The sequence below is a fragment of the Hyaena hyaena genome, unplaced genomic scaffold (assembly GCF_003009895.1).
Source record: "Hyaena hyaena isolate Hyena2069 unplaced genomic scaffold, ASM300989v1 scaffold_191, whole genome shotgun sequence".
In the NCBI taxonomy this organism is placed as follows: domain Eukaryota; kingdom Metazoa; phylum Chordata; class Mammalia; order Carnivora; family Hyaenidae; genus Hyaena; species Hyaena hyaena.
Genome location: NW_024080824.1, coordinates 873,067 through 889,849, shown reverse-complemented (window position 1 = coordinate 889,849; position 16,783 = coordinate 873,067). Strand labels below are relative to the sequence as shown.

At 38.8% G+C, this 16,783-nt stretch overlaps 1 protein-coding gene across 3 annotated transcripts in view; it reads right to left on the bottom strand.

Annotated features, from left to right (window-relative positions):
* UNC5C (unc-5 netrin receptor C) overlaps positions 1 to 16,783 on the bottom strand; it is a 360,161-nt gene that overhangs the window by 121,495 nt on the left and 221,883 nt on the right. For all 3 annotated transcript variants that reach the window (XM_039241298.1, XM_039241299.1, XM_039241300.1), the window contains exon 3: positions 6,710 to 6,853. In XM_039241298.1, coding sequence (XP_039097229.1) covers positions 6,710 to 6,853 — 144 coding nt within the window. The remainder of the gene's footprint in view (positions 1 to 6,709; positions 6,854 to 16,783) is intronic.

Below are 16,783 nucleotides of genomic sequence, written 5' to 3'. Positions count from 1 at the left end.
CAGAAGTTCTAGAATTGTAAACACATCAGATCTCAAAGATCTTTGGATTTTTAAAAATGTTTTATTTATTTCTGAGAGAGAGAGAGACAGCATGAGCAGGGGAGGGTCAGAGGGAGAGGGAGACACAGAATCTGAAGCAGGCTCCAGGCTCTGTCAGCACAGAGCTCGACGTGGAGCTCAAACCCACAAACCGTGAGATCATGACTTGAGCCGAAGTCAGGCGCTCAACCGACGGAGCCACCCACTCACCCCTTAAAGATCTTTGGACAATGCTGTTCTGGATAGTATGCTAGACACTACAGACTCATGAATATGCACCAGGCTTGGTCCAGACCCACAGGTGGTCACAAGGTGGCTCTGATCTCAGGGAAAAGGACAAGTAAGCTGCAAGAGACAGCAGAGAGGGCCAACCTGATCCTCCTTAGTTCTTCCCAGGAACGATCCAATTCCAATCTGTAGCCAGTGGCCTTTGCAATTTTTTGGGTTTCACAAAGAAGAATGAAAGAAAGAAGTCTTAGGAACTATCCTGCCATTCCCAGGAAGGTGGATTCTCTATTACATAAACCCACTCTAACTGAATTGTAGGAGAAGGTGACCATATGGAGTGGTCCTCCATCCTCAAGTTGGGGGAAAAATTACAGTCTAGTTGTATGTGAATTGGCAGAGCATTTCATCCTCTAGGATTGAGAGCCAAGCCCTGAGACACGAAACTGTAAAACAAGAAGAGAAGTGTTTAGTTTTTAAGTTTAGCTTTTAAGTTTCAAAACACACAAATAAAGTTTAAATCATTGTATCTGTTGCTATGAGCACCTATTATCATTTACCAAGCATTTGTTTTGTGTCTGGCATTATGCCAGATGCTTTACAAGTTTATCCAATTTAATCTTAAAGTAACCCTATCATTTGTATTTCACGGTTGATGAAACTAAGGCTCAGAGGGGTTAAGTCATGTGACCAAGGTCACATTAGTAAGTGATGGAACTAGGATTTGAACATGTCAGCCAGCTTCCAAAACTTGTTTTCTAACCACTCAACTATGCTACTGACATTATTATCTCCCCCCATGAACGACAACAACCACATGACCAGCAATCACAATAGCAAAACAGTAGCCTTAGCGACACCAAGACATTTCTCAAAGAATGACAGTATTTATTTACATTTTGCCTGAATTATGGTCCTGCCTTAAGACTAGGAATTTTCCCATTATCTTCATAATATGGGAGGCCGGAAGGGATGACCTAATGAAACTGGTAGCTGTCTTACCATAAAGGCTCCTTGGAGACTTACTATAGCGTCCATTTGAAGCCTCTCAGAAGAAGGTCCCAACCCTCCAGTAAATGTGCACAATTTCAAAGCAAGCATGTCATGTCCTCAGCTCATGCCTCGCTAAATTCTGACTTTTAGGTTTCCTTTTTTGCCCCTCTGCCTTGATTATGTCACAGATTCTTTTTATATTTTATATAGTTTGAATAAATGAAATATTATAAGCAAATAAACACAGAGCCAATACTCATTCCTGCTTTACAAACTTCTGTAAAATAGAGCTTTTTAATGAAAGAATGCTGAGACTCTCCATCGTACACGTGAGTATACATCTAATTAGGTGAGAGGTAATTGCATTTATTTAACCTTAGCATCACAGTTATCTCTGTCTGAGACAGATTTAAGCTTTATTTGCAGTTTATGTGATGGCCATCCGTCAAATATTACTGGGCAAAGCCCCACAGCTCACTTGAAACAGGGCAAACTAGAAAATTTGCAAGTTTGTGCAACATTAGCACAAACTCACATTGTAGGAATCAGCCTTGACAGGGAGAACTGAAATTTAACCCCTCCTTTTTCAGCATCCTATAAATCTAGGTGAATGAATCTTTACATGTCTGATGGTCATCCTTGGCCATACACATATGAGTTCAATTAAATACGGAAGTATAGGCAGACTGCTTTTCGGTCTTACTGCATAAAGATGCATGAAGACTCAAAAGTGCTATGGGCAGATTAATCTCTTACTAGAAGAGTTTGTTTTGTTATTATTTGAAAATGTCAAATTATATTTAGTGAAATTTATATAATACACTGCATAGAAAGATGGGGTTCTTATAGATATTTAATTTTTACGTGGGGAATAGGGACATATTTAGAGTATATATGTGTGTGTATATGTATATACATATAATATATACAGATCATGATATGATAATATATTTGTGTATATGTATATATATATGAAATTGACACAAGATATTCATAACTTGGAACAACACAGTCCTTAAACTTTAGCTTCTAGGCAAGCCAATTTAATATGGAATATAAATTGGAAATTTTAAATATTTATTATAATTGATATTAGTCAACACATAGCAATGAAAGAGAGTCTTATACCATTGTGCCTCTTTTGACTGTAGTTAAAAGCTAATTTTATTGTTTTTTAATATATATTTATTTATTTTTGGGAAAGCACAAGTGGGGTACAGGCAGAGAGAGGGGAGTCCAAAGAAGGCTCTGTGTTGACAGGCTGACAGCAATGAGCCTAGTGTAGAGCTTGAACTCATGAACTGCAAAATCAGGACCTGAGCCACTCAGGTGCCCCTAGAAGCTAACTTTGAATTCATTTAAATACTTGACCAAAACAACTATTTCTTTTTTTTTTTTTAATGTTTGAAAAGTATCTTTATCCTGAATGAGTAATAAAGTCTTCAAGATTTGTGGCCGATGACTATAGTGAATGTGGGGTATGCCACTGAGACCCCTTTCAGGACTGACCCCACCCACTGGGAGTGTGGCCCTCAGTTGCCGAAAGCTGACTTGATTCAGGGCACACAAACTGGTAGGGGTTGGGGGTAAAGCAAGGGCCCACATCTATGGACTAGTCTATGTGGAGGAATAAAGGCCCACTCACCCCCTATTTCTCAAGGTGGGGCAACTCTGAACGACCACTGGAGCTCCAGAGCTCCCTGTGGGGCCATGCTTTGTCCTACAGCTCAATCCCCCCTTCTGCCCAATCCTACTGCCCACATTCCTCCACCCACTACCGTCCCTACGAGCACTCTTTAACACCTTGCCTGCATGCATGTCCCCATCCCGGAGACCACTTCACGGAGAATACACAAACGACAGAGAGAAAATCTCTAGAGATACACTCAGAGAGGAAAGATTAGCATTTTAATAAACTTCACTGGGAAATTTTTACAACGGTTTTAATTCAACAAAATTTATTAAATATCTATGATGTTCTAGACGTTGTGCTAAGCACAAAAGTTAAGCAAAACGGAATTACGCAAAATTGATTTCAAAGAACTTGCTGGCATGAAACACAGACATTCCAACAAGTGACTATACTTCAATTGAGACAAGCCTTGCGTTAAGAGAATGGACAAAGTGTTCTGAAGGTACGGAGAAAGGAACGCCCAGCTGTTCGGGAGACCCACGAAAGGGGAACGCCTTCACGAAGGACGTTTGAAACAAATTCTTCAAATAGCTCAGAATTCTTGAATCATTCTTTCCTCTTTCTCTCATGTCTCACATCCAATCTTTCAACAAAAACGATTAGCTCTGCCTTTAAATATAAAATAGTCTCCTCTGTCGACCGTTTTGCTTTCTGTGGTTTACATCACTCACTGTCAACTGCAGTCCAGGAGCAGTTGGTCCTTTTTCTGACTTATCATCAAAAGACGGACAGTAGACTAACATTACATCATGCACCTGTGCCATTCATCTTCTGACGGGGACATTTTATCACCTCACATCGTCATAAGAAGAAGGGGAAGGAGGGCACAGTGAGATATTTTGAGAGAGACTACATGCACATAAGTTTTATCATAGTATATTGTTATCATTATTCTTTTTTAAAAAATGCTTATTTATTTTGAGACAGCATGAGTGGAGGAGGGGCAAAGAGAAAGGGAAAGAAAGAATCCCAAGCAGGTTCCACACTGTCAGTGCACAGCCCAACGTGGGGCTTGAACTCATGAACCGTGAGATCATGACCTGAGCCAAAATCAAGAGTTGGATGCTTAACCGACTGAGCCACCCAAACATCCTATAATTTTTCTATTTTATCTGTACTTATTGCTGTTAATTTCTTACTGTGCCTAATTTATAAATTAAACTTTCTCATAGGTATGTATAGAAAAAACATAGCATATATAGGGTTTGGTACTAACTGCAGTTTCTGCTATGCACTGAGGTTCTTGGAACGTATCTCCCCCAACTCCCCAACCTTCCTACCCACCTCCCACCCCCCGGCCCTGGGTAAGGAGGACTACTGTATCTAGGATCGAGAATACACCACTTTCATTGCTTCTTATCAAGGCAAGCGTAACATCCCACATAGGCACAGCCTTGTAATTGGTCTTTGTGCTTCTACTCTTGATCCAGTCTCAACACAAGTCATGATTCTGCTGACATGGGAATCAGATCATGAATTTTTTTGCTGAAAACATTCTCAAGTCATCTTCTCAAAATAAGAACCAAAGATGTTACACCTACAGTGTCCTAAGCCATCTGGACACCCCTTCCCTAAGGGGATTTGTATTTGTGGCACTTGCTGCTTCCTCTGCCTGACTCCCCTTCCCCTCCTCCTTCAGGTTTCTTCAACTGTCAACTTCTTCCAGAGGAATTCCCTGACCAACCTCCCCGAGCACAATATACCCCCCTTTCCTGCTTTACTTTTTTTTTTTTTTTTTTAATTTTTAAATGTTTATTTTTGATAGACAGAGCACAGGCAGGGGAGGAACACAGAGAAAGGGAGACATAGAATCCAAAGCAGGCTCCAGGCTTTGAGCTGTCAGTACAAAGCCTGACGCTGGACTCAAACCCACAAACCATGAGATCATGACCTTAACTGAGGTCAGATGCTTAGCCCACTGAGCCACCCAGGTGCCCCTGCTTTTCTTTGTAGCACTTACCATCTGCTCTGTGCCTAATTAGTATTTATTTTATTTAGAGTTTGTCCTTGCTTACCTGAAAGTAAAACTCCATGAGGGCGGGGATCATTCCTATGTTTTGCCTTTGGCTCCATACCCAATATGTACAACTGTCCCAAGAACAGAGTGAAGGCTTACTAAATATTGTTAAATAAATGAATGCTTACAAAACTGAAGGGAAGTAAGACAAGGGTGAAACCCTTCAGTGTGAACAATAGGTAGAAAGCATGGAAATCAAAGTATTTCCAATGTACTGTGGCTCAAATGGAAACACTCTTTGTGGTTGCATATGTAAACCATGAGAGCTGGCTGTCCGGGCCTGAACTGTTCACATGTTGAAGTCCCAACCCTCAAGACTTCAGAGTGTGACTTTTATTTGGAGATAAGGCCTTTACAGAGGTGATGCGGTTAAAATGAGGCCTTTTGGGTAGCTTTAATTCAATTATGACTCCTGTCTTTATAGGAAGAGAAATGCGGGCCAGGACAGTTGCAGGACAGTGAAGAGATGTGGAGATAACCATCTACGAGCCCAGGACAGAAGCTTTCAGAGGAGCCAGCACTGCTGGCACCTTGATCTCAGACCTGCAGCTTCCACAACTGTGAGAAAAGAGATTTGGGCTGGTTAAGGCACCCAGTCTGTGGTACTTTGTATGCCAGCCCCAGCCGACTTGGACGACAGCATATGGCATCATAAAGAATTTTGACTTTATCTCACAAGCCACTGTAGCATTTAGCAGGGAAGGAGGCGCTCTTGGCAGAGGCCTGAGTTTCAGGATGACTGAATTTGTGGTAATACAGAGGATGGACCAGAAAAGGGAAATGACTGGAGCCATGGAGACTAGCTGGGGCGTGTTTGCAATGGCCAGGATCTGATCAAGTAGGAGGCAAGGGAAGAGGCGCATACGAAATGGGGAGAAGGCTCCGAGCCAAGACCACTGGGACTCAGTGATGTTTTAGGTGGGTGATACTGACAGCCACCACAAAACAGAATTTAATAAAATGCAGACATACAACAGAGTTCAGATCATATAATTTACCTGGATTTCAGTGGTCTTATACTTGAGAAAATTTCTCAGTATGGAACCTTAAGGCAGATTAAAGCAGCATTCATTGATGCTCAAGATGCAAATAGCACCCAGTGAGAAAAAGGGTCTGCAAAAAGATCTCAGGCTGCATCTCTTTCTCCGGGATAATATGTATTAGCATATTTAAAAATCTGAGAATTTTGCAATGAAGAAACCTATTTAACTTTGCCCCCCAAAAAAACTATTTCCCACATTTATTTGATTATGGAACCCTTTTCTGTGAGGCACTTCCTAACCTCTCCCTAAACATGAATACTCTCAAATTTAACAGTGTAGAAAATAGTGGTGCGTTTCGATGCACTAGAATGGTTCCAAAAATAAACAGAGAAGCTTTGTGTACGTAATTTCTCTTTCCAATAACAAAACTAATCAACAGCATCTTAACACATTGGCGGAATAAACTCATTAAAGGAACACAGTCGGTTTTCCTGTAGCCTTATTATTGCCAGATTCAAACAGAAAACTCAGAATCTTTTGAAAGTATCACTATTTCTTTCACATCCCTAAAGAGAAAGTGTCAGCATCCTGAAACAAACCAACAAAAGAGATTTCCTGGGGACTAAAGGGGAAAGTGTAGCTCAAATGCAGAAATCTGGGAGTTTTGACTAGAGTTCTTTGAATCTAGAGCAGTTACGATCTAAAGTTTTCCACATTCCACCAGTTTCTGAAACCCACTGCCCGAGTGCCGTGACTCACATGCGATGCGCACATAGGCTTTCCTGCTCTTTGTGGTGCCCGCTGAGCTCCAGGCCACACACTGGCACCAGTAATCCTCAGGCCCGAAGAGTTCTTCCACTTGCTGGCGCGAAATTTCAATGCTTACCTCCCGGACAATGAGACCTGCCAAGAGAAAGGAAGATTTAAGTCAGGCAAAGACTTGTACTAACAAAACACACAACATCACACCATATATTTCCCCCCAGTGATCCGTCTTGATTCCATAGATCAACATCCCAGATATTGTCGCTGTGCACCTGTGATTTTTCCTCTGGCTCCAGTTATTTGACGCTCAACTTTTTCATTTTCTTATTTGCTATTTCAAATCTTCTGCTTTCATCAGAAGATGAAAGTAGAATAGCTCTATCACTCCACGAAATTACACCTTTTCTCAAATAGCCTGACAAATATTCACCCTCCACCGAGTTATCTTCCTTTGTTTATTCAAACATGAACTTGAATTTCACATCTTCTAAGGATTGTAACCAAATTACGTAGGTTGAGGAAAGATATCTGCGTGCTGTACATAATCTTACAATAACTAAATCTTCCTAACTCTTCAAATGAAATGACAGAGAATAACCTAAAACTATAATCATAAGTATATAAATCATAAATATATATAAATGCATATCACATTTTACTAACTATCATCTGGTATCAAAAAGCTATATACTGTTTTACAACACTTTACACAGTTTTACAATAACTAAATCTTCCCCTAACTCTTCACATGACATGAGAATGACCTAAAACTATAATCATAAATATATTTGTATAAAATATATATCTGGTTTTATTATAACATAACCTAGTACTTTCTAAATATGTGGTGGTTATTTAAAACTAGTTACTTTTAATAGTTGTGTTTTAGCTATTAAGGCACACTGTTTTCTTTAAAAAAATACTAGCCTTAAGTTAACAAATCCATGCTATTTTATCCAAAGAATGTGTGACTTTAAAGTTTTCATGCATAATATTTTGAAAGTCCAAATGTTTCTCTATAATTGTAATATAACCAAAATCCTGTTAAAGTGGCTTCTAGCTAAAATGCTCAAATAATTGGATTTTATTTTACAGCATTATGTAATGCTAGATAACAACAAATGAACTAAGAATCCAGGATTATCATTTTAGGAGTATTTATCCTACTGTATCAAAGCCTATTTCCTAGAGTTATTCTGCAACGTGTTCCTTTGCACTAAGCAAGAAGGACCCTCGGATCAATGTACTTGGACCATTGCCAGTTTTCCTGCACACACTTTCAGAATGAAGTGCCTACGGGGAGTGCTAGCAGGGGCACCCTGAGGGTCTAGCAGAATTTGCCTGGGTTAAGGGTAAGCACAGTAAGAAAGATTAAGTATATTGCTTTGTACTTTTTATTCATGCATGCATGCATTCATTCATTCATTGAACAAATATTTATTTAGTATCAACTATGGAAAAGGTATTGCCGTAGGCACTTGTGTGCATCTCTGATGAGGAAGATAGTCGTTACCCTCACTGACGCTGTGCAGTGGGTACATATTGACTACAGATTATACAATTTATCATTTAATTACAAGTGTGTTCAATGCTGCAAAGGGGAAGTATAGTGAAAATGAGAGTGAATAACAAGTGAACTCAACTTAGTATGAAGGATTCAACATGAATTAAGTTGGTTAAATTATCTAAGGGGAGGGATAGAAGATATGGGAAAGAAGCAGGAAAGAGAATGAGGAGCTTGGGAACCCAGAAGACAAGTAAGCACCAGACACAGAGACGGTGGCATGAGACGAAGCTAGGGACAAGAAAAAGATCAGTTAATATATATTCTTGTAGAACAATGGTTCTCCAAGTGCAGCCCCAGAGCAGTTTCATCAGCATCACCTGGGAACTTGTTGGAAATCAAATTCTTGAGTTCCACTCTAGACTAAAATGGAGTAAGAAACTTTGGGAGTTGGGCCTAGCAATTTTGGCTTAACTCCAAGAATTCTGATGCATGCTACACTTTGAGAACCACTGCTGCACACCATGTTTAGAATTTGGGATTTCTTTCTGAAAGTCATGGACATCATCGAAGTGTTTTAAGCAAGCAGATGATGTAATCAGGAGATAATATAAATATATATGCACACACATATATATGTATGTGTATATGTAGACACACATCCACATATACATGTTATGAATATGAATACTAGGAATCTTTAGTTCCTGAAAGTTATGATTTATTAAACTATTTGCATGACTTCTTGGCATAGGTTCCAGAACTTGTCCTAAAGCCTAGACCATGTTCAAATGGGTAAAAGCCCTCAGGAAAAATAAGGAACACCCAACAGAAGTGGATATTGTTCCACTAGGGAAATAAGCAATACTTTCTATCAAGAACTGCAGGGACTTGAGTCATAGAAACAACTAAGTCCTTCGGTCCACTCAAGAGCCCCTGAACTGAAATGAAGCCCAGGAAAGTGAATTTTATAAGCCCAAGGCAGGGAAAGACCCTGAAGGGGCAACTCTGTGGCCAAAAATGTATTAAATATATTTAATGTTATTTTAAAGTCTTGAAAATTAGTAATCCTTTTATGCTTATAGAGTGATAGTTTAAAAACGTTTTTTTTTTTTTAAATGTTTATTCATGTTTTGAGAGAGAAGACAGCACATAAGTGAGGGTGAGGCAGAGAGAGAGGGAGACACAGAATCTGAATCAGGTTCCAGGCTCTGAGCTGCCAGCACAGGGCCCAAAGTGGGGCTTGAACTCAGAAACCATGAGATCATGACCTGGCCTAAGTCGGACACTTAACTGACTGAGCCACCCAGGCACCCTCACAGTGATCAGTTTAAAAAGAATTTTCAAGAACTTGGCATATCTAAGTCCCTCACTCCTCTATGCAAAGATGGGTATATTATTTTAGTCACTGTCTAAATAACAGAACAATCTCCACAACAGAAATCCCAACTTATTAACAAATAATGCTACTTCTCTTAGTCTTTCCCGGTCTCTGCTTAGGCTCTCTCATTTTCCTGTCTTTATTGCAATTATTCTGATTTTCTGATATCTAGAAGTTCATGGAAAGATGGCGCACAGCTTTCCCTCTCGGCCCTGCCCCACCTTTCTTTTTATTCCACTCTCTGGTATTTAATACTTTTGCCTGTTTTACTTGTTTATACCTTCTCTCTTCACGCAGAAATGCAGTTACTGGAAAGAAAACTCTTCCTTTAAAAGCTGTTGCAGTAAATTTACAGTCACCAAAGGGGTGGTAAACCTGTAGTGTGTATTTCCTCAGAACCATAATGGCTCTTTCCAAAATGCAGGGCAGCAACAAATGGGCTCAAGATATTAAAACCACACACAAATATTTTGTGTCCCAAGATGATAACACCGGGTTTTATTCCCCTTCCTTTTACTTAAAGCATTACAGAAAACCTAATTAAATGCTGGGAGGAACTTCACTAGGGCCACTGTCTCCTTCAGCCCAAACAGACTCATGGATGTTTCTGCTGAGCACAAATCTGAGGCCTTTTACGAAGCCACAGACCGACCCCCCTGCTACCGGGATTATTTGTAGTATGAATGTTCTGAATTGTGTGGCTCAGGCCCCTGTGGCTGCAGGACTCAAGCACACACCGATTTTTGTCTTCAGCTTGATAGACGCCCCATTCACGAGGAGCTGGATTAATTTTTTGTGTACAGTTGTCCTGCCACATGCCGACAGTTTACATTCCAACTTTTGGTCAACCACACTAGAACAAGAAAGAACTGAAGCAGGAAGTCTCTAAACACTTCCAGCTTAGAATTCCCTACAATCAGCTGCATTATTTAAGCTCTGAGTTACTTGGTTATATACCATCTTTTCATTGCCATAGGTACGTTCTCTACCTGTGACATTCTGTTCATCGAACCAGAGGCTAGTGGTCTAAAAGTAGGTAATATCCTTTCTCTTTGAAAGTAACATTTTAAATCCGCTTGAAGTCGTGAGATGGAAAAAGCAAGCTGCCTTGAAATTTGTAATACCATCAGCATTACTTCTAAGGCGGGCTGCTTTGAAGAGCATTTGGGAACTTGAAATTGGTTTCAGGTTACTTAAGGGTGTGTGTGTGGGGGAATGTTTCGTTCTACAGATTTACTCAAATATAAATGTGTATTTTCCATCACGTCTGATAAGATCAAAGATTTTCCATCAGCATTCTTCCTTTAATAGTGGCATCTCAAGGATGCATGCTGTTTGAAGTTGGCAGTGATCTGCTTTTATAAGAGGATTCATTGTGGCTTGAGAGCTAGAGTGCAGGCGAGTAATTAGCATGCTATATCAAGAAGTCTTATAATGAATATGAATATGCACTTGCTAATAGGGAATTTCAAATGATTTTAGAAATCCAGATGCAAATGCAGCCCTCTTATTGGATCTTTGTGAGACTATACTTGCATATGCAATAAAGTCTGGTAAATTATATTTATCCCTTATCTTTAGCATAATTTTGATTTTATAATAGTGGTCAGGCACCACAAATAGTGTTCTTCTAGAGAGTATTATAAAGTAAGTGCAAATACATGATGAATCCCGTTGTATAATTATTTAAAACAATATGTATATTCCCCCAGAAATATAATCTGTAGTACTGTAGACTATTAGAATGTAGACGTTAAGAGTCTACTGTTTTCAAAAAGTATGTTAAGTTCCAGAAATGTAAAGATGGACAAAACATCATCTCTAGCATCTTGCTATTCATTTATCTCATTTATTGAGTGTTACTCCAAAGTCATGTATCATCTCAAAAGATTTTTTGAGATGTGGTCATCACACTCTGATCAGTTCTCCTCAAACTATTTCTATTTAGATGTCCCCTCACCTACCCAGACAGGATTTTCCTTTGAAGATGATCCCAAGCCACTTATGCCCAAGTTTCCCCACAACCTACCTGCAGCGGGCCCATGTGGTTCATAGGTGTTTCCCCCGCTATGTAGCTTGTGGCCCCTATGTTCTCTGGAGTCAGTGGCCCAGACCTTCTAAGAGACAGGCCCCATCCCACCCACAGCCAAGGCCTCAATAAACAGACTTGGGCCTTTCTCCTCCTCATGGATATGGACCAGACAGATGATCTGACTCTCTTGAAATAGACTAACCTTGTTAGCAGATGCCTTTGATCCCTGCCTGGACTTCTTTTTGGTTCATTGCTGTTACTAATAATGGCATAGAAGAGCAGCCAACCATTTTTGTCGGTTATGGCCTCTTCCTCAAGCATTATTCCTGCCTCCTCCATGCCTATCCTCTTTGTCTTTCTGTAAACATAAAATTGAAATAAAGAAGTTGTTTCACTAAATAAATCAATAAATATGTGGTCATCAACTCCTTGCCTTCTGATGCCTCATGTATGTTTCACTAAAAAGCCCCACCTTAGACTTAGGTGTCACGTATGCCTGAGTTGTATTTCTCATTCTTCTCAATTACTTCCTCTTCCATACAGCAAAGGGAAAGTTTGAGACATCATGTGGCATTGACCTGGCAATTTGGCTTCCTCCCCACTCTCCCTATTGGGAGAAGAGCTGCGGAGGTCACTCCACCCAATCTCATTATAGTACATTCACAGGACAGAGGGTGGTGGCAAATGCATGAAGCTGCAGGTAGGGATGATCTGGGATATATTACAGCACTTTATTGAATTAGTGTGGTCTCTTTTTCATGCTTTCTTCCAGAGCTTAATCCTTTTAGTTTTCACTAATATAATTTAAAATAAGATACATATCTGTTCTAGATGTCTTAATGCAAATTAAATCTCACAAAATACCAGCATTATTTAAAAGGATGCCATACCAAAACGAAACGAAACCTGACAATTATTGCAGCAGCTTGTAATTCTCACTTAAATAATCAAAATATGATAAGGTGAAAGGCAGAACTTTACCACCAAGACATGGTTTTATGCTACATGAAGTCATCTGACAGTCTTCAAACTGCCTCAGGAAAAGAAGACACTGTAAACACATAATTCATCAACTTTTCTTTGAAATGTGTTCCTTGGATTTTTAATATAATATTTAATATATAAACAGGCCATCTAATTAACTAAAATTACTTTGTATAATTGGAAATTACAACCTACTGGTATATTAGATTTATTATAATTTGGTTAAAGTCACATTTATTATCTTTGTGGTCAAGATGAATTTACCTGCAAGTCAAAGAATAACATGACTGGGACTGGATGGTTCAAGGGATTTGTCTGGAAGCATTTCATACCTAGGTCATTGACTTGACTTCCTTTTTGCATGATAATTTCTAGTTACTTGGTTCTGTTTGGCATTCCGTGTCCAGAGGACCTGTGATTTGTTTTGCTATGTTTTCGTTTTGTCTGGAACTGAGAAGAAAATATTTATTGGATAGCGTATCTGGAGTGGGGAGACTCACAGTGCTTTTAGAAAGCTATATGGCAACTGTGGACAAATGCAGCTTACCCTAAAGCCTGAAATGTTAACTTCAAGATGATATTAAAATAGTTATAAATGATCTTTCCTCTGACAGCATTAGCACTGCTTTCCGTTTCCTTTGCTAAACTGTCAGGTTTTAGATGTTACAGGAGAACCAGTCCTCCTGTTTTTGATTGGACTTTCCAACCACCATCAAACTTAGAGCTGTGAATGTTAACGGTAATTGGAGTGGAGGGTATGCAAAATGTTCTTTCTTACATATAGAGTGGTAATGAGTTGATAGATTAATTCTACCAGTTCTGGCCCATCATGTAATTCCTGTTCTTAACTTTGGTGATAAAAAACCTGTTGAATGTCTGTTCCAAGAAGTCATTTCCAACGTAGCCATAGAGATGAACTCCTTATGGATCCTTTCTGATTAGTTTACTGTCTAATACTAGAAAGTTCACTGGATAAAGTGACTCTGTCATATGCATTGTGTATGGATCTGTACATTAACTGGCATACGTTTGTCCAGTTCATGTACGTTAAGTGAATGAATGATTTATACATAAATCGTAAATAAATTTAATTGTATCTCAGAAAAGTAAAAGGAGCTAGAATTTACTGGGCAACTACCATGTGTCTCAGTTAATCTGCATAATAGTCCTTAGGAATGGGTATTGTAAATACAAGTAAAGAGAAGAGGTCAGAATTAAAAAAAAAAAATTTTTTTTTATGTTTATTCACTTTTTGAGAGATAGAGAGAGCACTGCGTGAGTAGGAGAGGGGCACAGAGACAGGGAGACACAGAATCTGAAGCAGGCTCCAGGCTCTGAGCTGTCAGCACAGAGCCTGACGCGGGGCTCGAACTCAAGAACCGTGAGATCATGATCTGAACCAAAGTCAGACACTCAACCGACTGAGCCACACAGGCACCCCTAGCAGAGTCAGAATTTAAACAATTTTTCATGCAGCCAGTGATTACCAAAATCAGGATTTAGATCCATATTTATCTGAATCCAATCTTCCTGTTCCTTGCACTGTACCAATATTCCTCAAATTGTGTCTCAAATAAGTATACTTTGGTCAAATAAGTTTGGTAATTTCTGTTTAATACATCTCCCTCTTAGAAACTCAGAATGCTAGTAAGTATATTAAAGGCATTGGTCAGAAGTTCTGCCATGAAAAAAGTATGTTTAATTTGGAATGCCACCATTTACCCAAATTTATTAAACCATATAACCCTACAGTCAACATAAACACAGAGCCCCATACCATCATGTCTTTCAACATGGTTTGGTACTTTCCATATGGTGATTTATTGAATGAAAGTAATCTACTGTTTGGAAAATTCTGAAAACCCCATGAACAAAGCTATAGTGAAATAGTTTCACATAGAGAGATCAGGGTAAACATGGGGATATGGAATATTTGAGTTTGATGCTGAAGCATGGTTTGGATTTAAAGACTTAGAGAAAAATCAAAGACACTTCTGGAGGATAGAATAGCACAAAGCCAAAGGGCAGAGATGAAAAAGCATGGAACACTACAGGGGAGAAGAGTTTATACGAATCGAGTAAAGAAATAAGGCCATGGAATTAGACAGAAGGGAGATTCATGGAGAGCCTTGATTGGCAGCTAGAGTTTATTCTGTGTGGAGTAGGGAACCTGTAAAAATGGTAAATTGGTAAAATGATGTTTTTCTACGTGACATATGCTTTAAGGAAAATTAATCTGTCTCAACTAGTAAACAAGGCTAATCTGATTTACTTTTAATGGAATTTTAATCATTTTAATTTTAATTATGATTACAAAAATTGTTCTCAGATCTGTGATCTTACATCAAGTCATTAATCTTAAGAGCTTAAAAGCAATATTCATGGCGAACTTCTGAAAACACTGTCTGATGATGGAAATCAGCACATATATTTAAAATAATAATTACTCATACTGTTGGGTTTTCATTTTGTACTTATCTCATGTGATTTAGAAGCAAACATTAAGAGCTATCACCTCCGGAGAGATTGCCACTTATAATAATTCTCACACGGTACACTGAGGACAGCTATTTATTTGTCTTAAAAGCAATATATTTCATCTTCTTTTTTAAAAAATTGTTTATTTATATTTGAGAGAGAGAGAGAGCATGCGTGGGAAAGGGGCAGAGAGAGAGGGTGCACAGAAGCCAAAGTAGGCTCCAAGCTCTGAGCTGTCAGCACAGAGCCTGACACAGGGCTCAAACTCATGAGCCATGAGATCATGACCTGAGCCGAAGTCTGACGCTTAACTGACAGAGCCACCCAGATGTTCTGATGTATTTCATAGTCTTAAGGAACTTTTAAACCAAACCAGAAAGGATCATTTTTAAAAGAATTCAACACCTCCAGGACAATTAATGTTACAACTGGGAGATTAGACAAATATTCACCTAACATACAATAACCTCGTAATTTACTTGGATTAAGAAAATAAACTATTGTTCTATATTTACTATTTGACTTTTGGAAAGTCCTAAATTCATCAAGTCTTGGTTTCTCAACTTCTAAAATGAAGATAAGAACTTTTTTGTCTTGTTTGCTTGTGATAAAAGAAATGGAATAACAGCTATAAAAGTAACTGAAACCTGTTCAATTCAATATATATATAAATTTAAAATATATAAGTGTGTATATATACCGTCTGTATATATATATGTCTATATATATTACATATATAACAATTATTTTGAGAATATAACTATATTCTATTCACAAAATTACCATTGGAAGTAGATTCAGGGAAGGGAGAAATACCATGATTGGAAATTATATAAGGCACACACCCAGATGAGAAATACACAGCTAGTTTTAGAACTTTTCAGCAGATTTGGGAGAGTCAGGTCTGGGTGGGGAGGGACACCAATCATCCAGGGCAATGCAGATCTGGCTATGATATTTAGAAATGAAGTTTGAACAGCAGGAATGAGTTATGGTGATTTGTCTTTAAGTTTCTTGTCCTTCAGCCAAGTAACCCAGGGTTTTATCAATCTTCTAGGCTTCCCACTATATTAAAGTGTAGAAAAAGTAAAGTATCCTGATAAGACAAGTGGAAAAGTCTACTTATTTTCGCAACCAGAATGCCTGCATGGCTATCTATTGGAAATTCCTTATACCCATAGTGCATTATGCAGGTGAGGCAGGGACATTATGCAACTGAGTGGAAATTACCAGGTAGGTTAATGTGAACTAATTTGGGGCAGAATAGGAAACTTTTACATTTCAATGAAGATTTAAAATTGATGAGCAGCACAATCACATCTTCTAGGTCTTTCCTCACTTACCAACCAGAACATGAATTCTATCGGAGTAGAGATTTGTGTCTGTTACATGCTGTCGTTGTTGCACAGAATAATACTCGGAGTACACTGTCAGCATACGATGAGTATTTACTGAATAAACAAAAGAATATTTTCCCTAAGGCACTATTACATACTTATTTAAAAGATACGTGATTATATCCTAATATATATATTTTGAATTTTTTCATTTATTTTTGAGAAAGAGAGAGAGAGAGAGAGAAAACAAGTAAGGGAGGGGCAGAGAGAGAGGGACACACAGAATCTGAAGCAGGCTCCAGGTTCTGAGCTGTCAGCACAGAGTCCGTCCAATGCTGGGCTTGAACTTCTG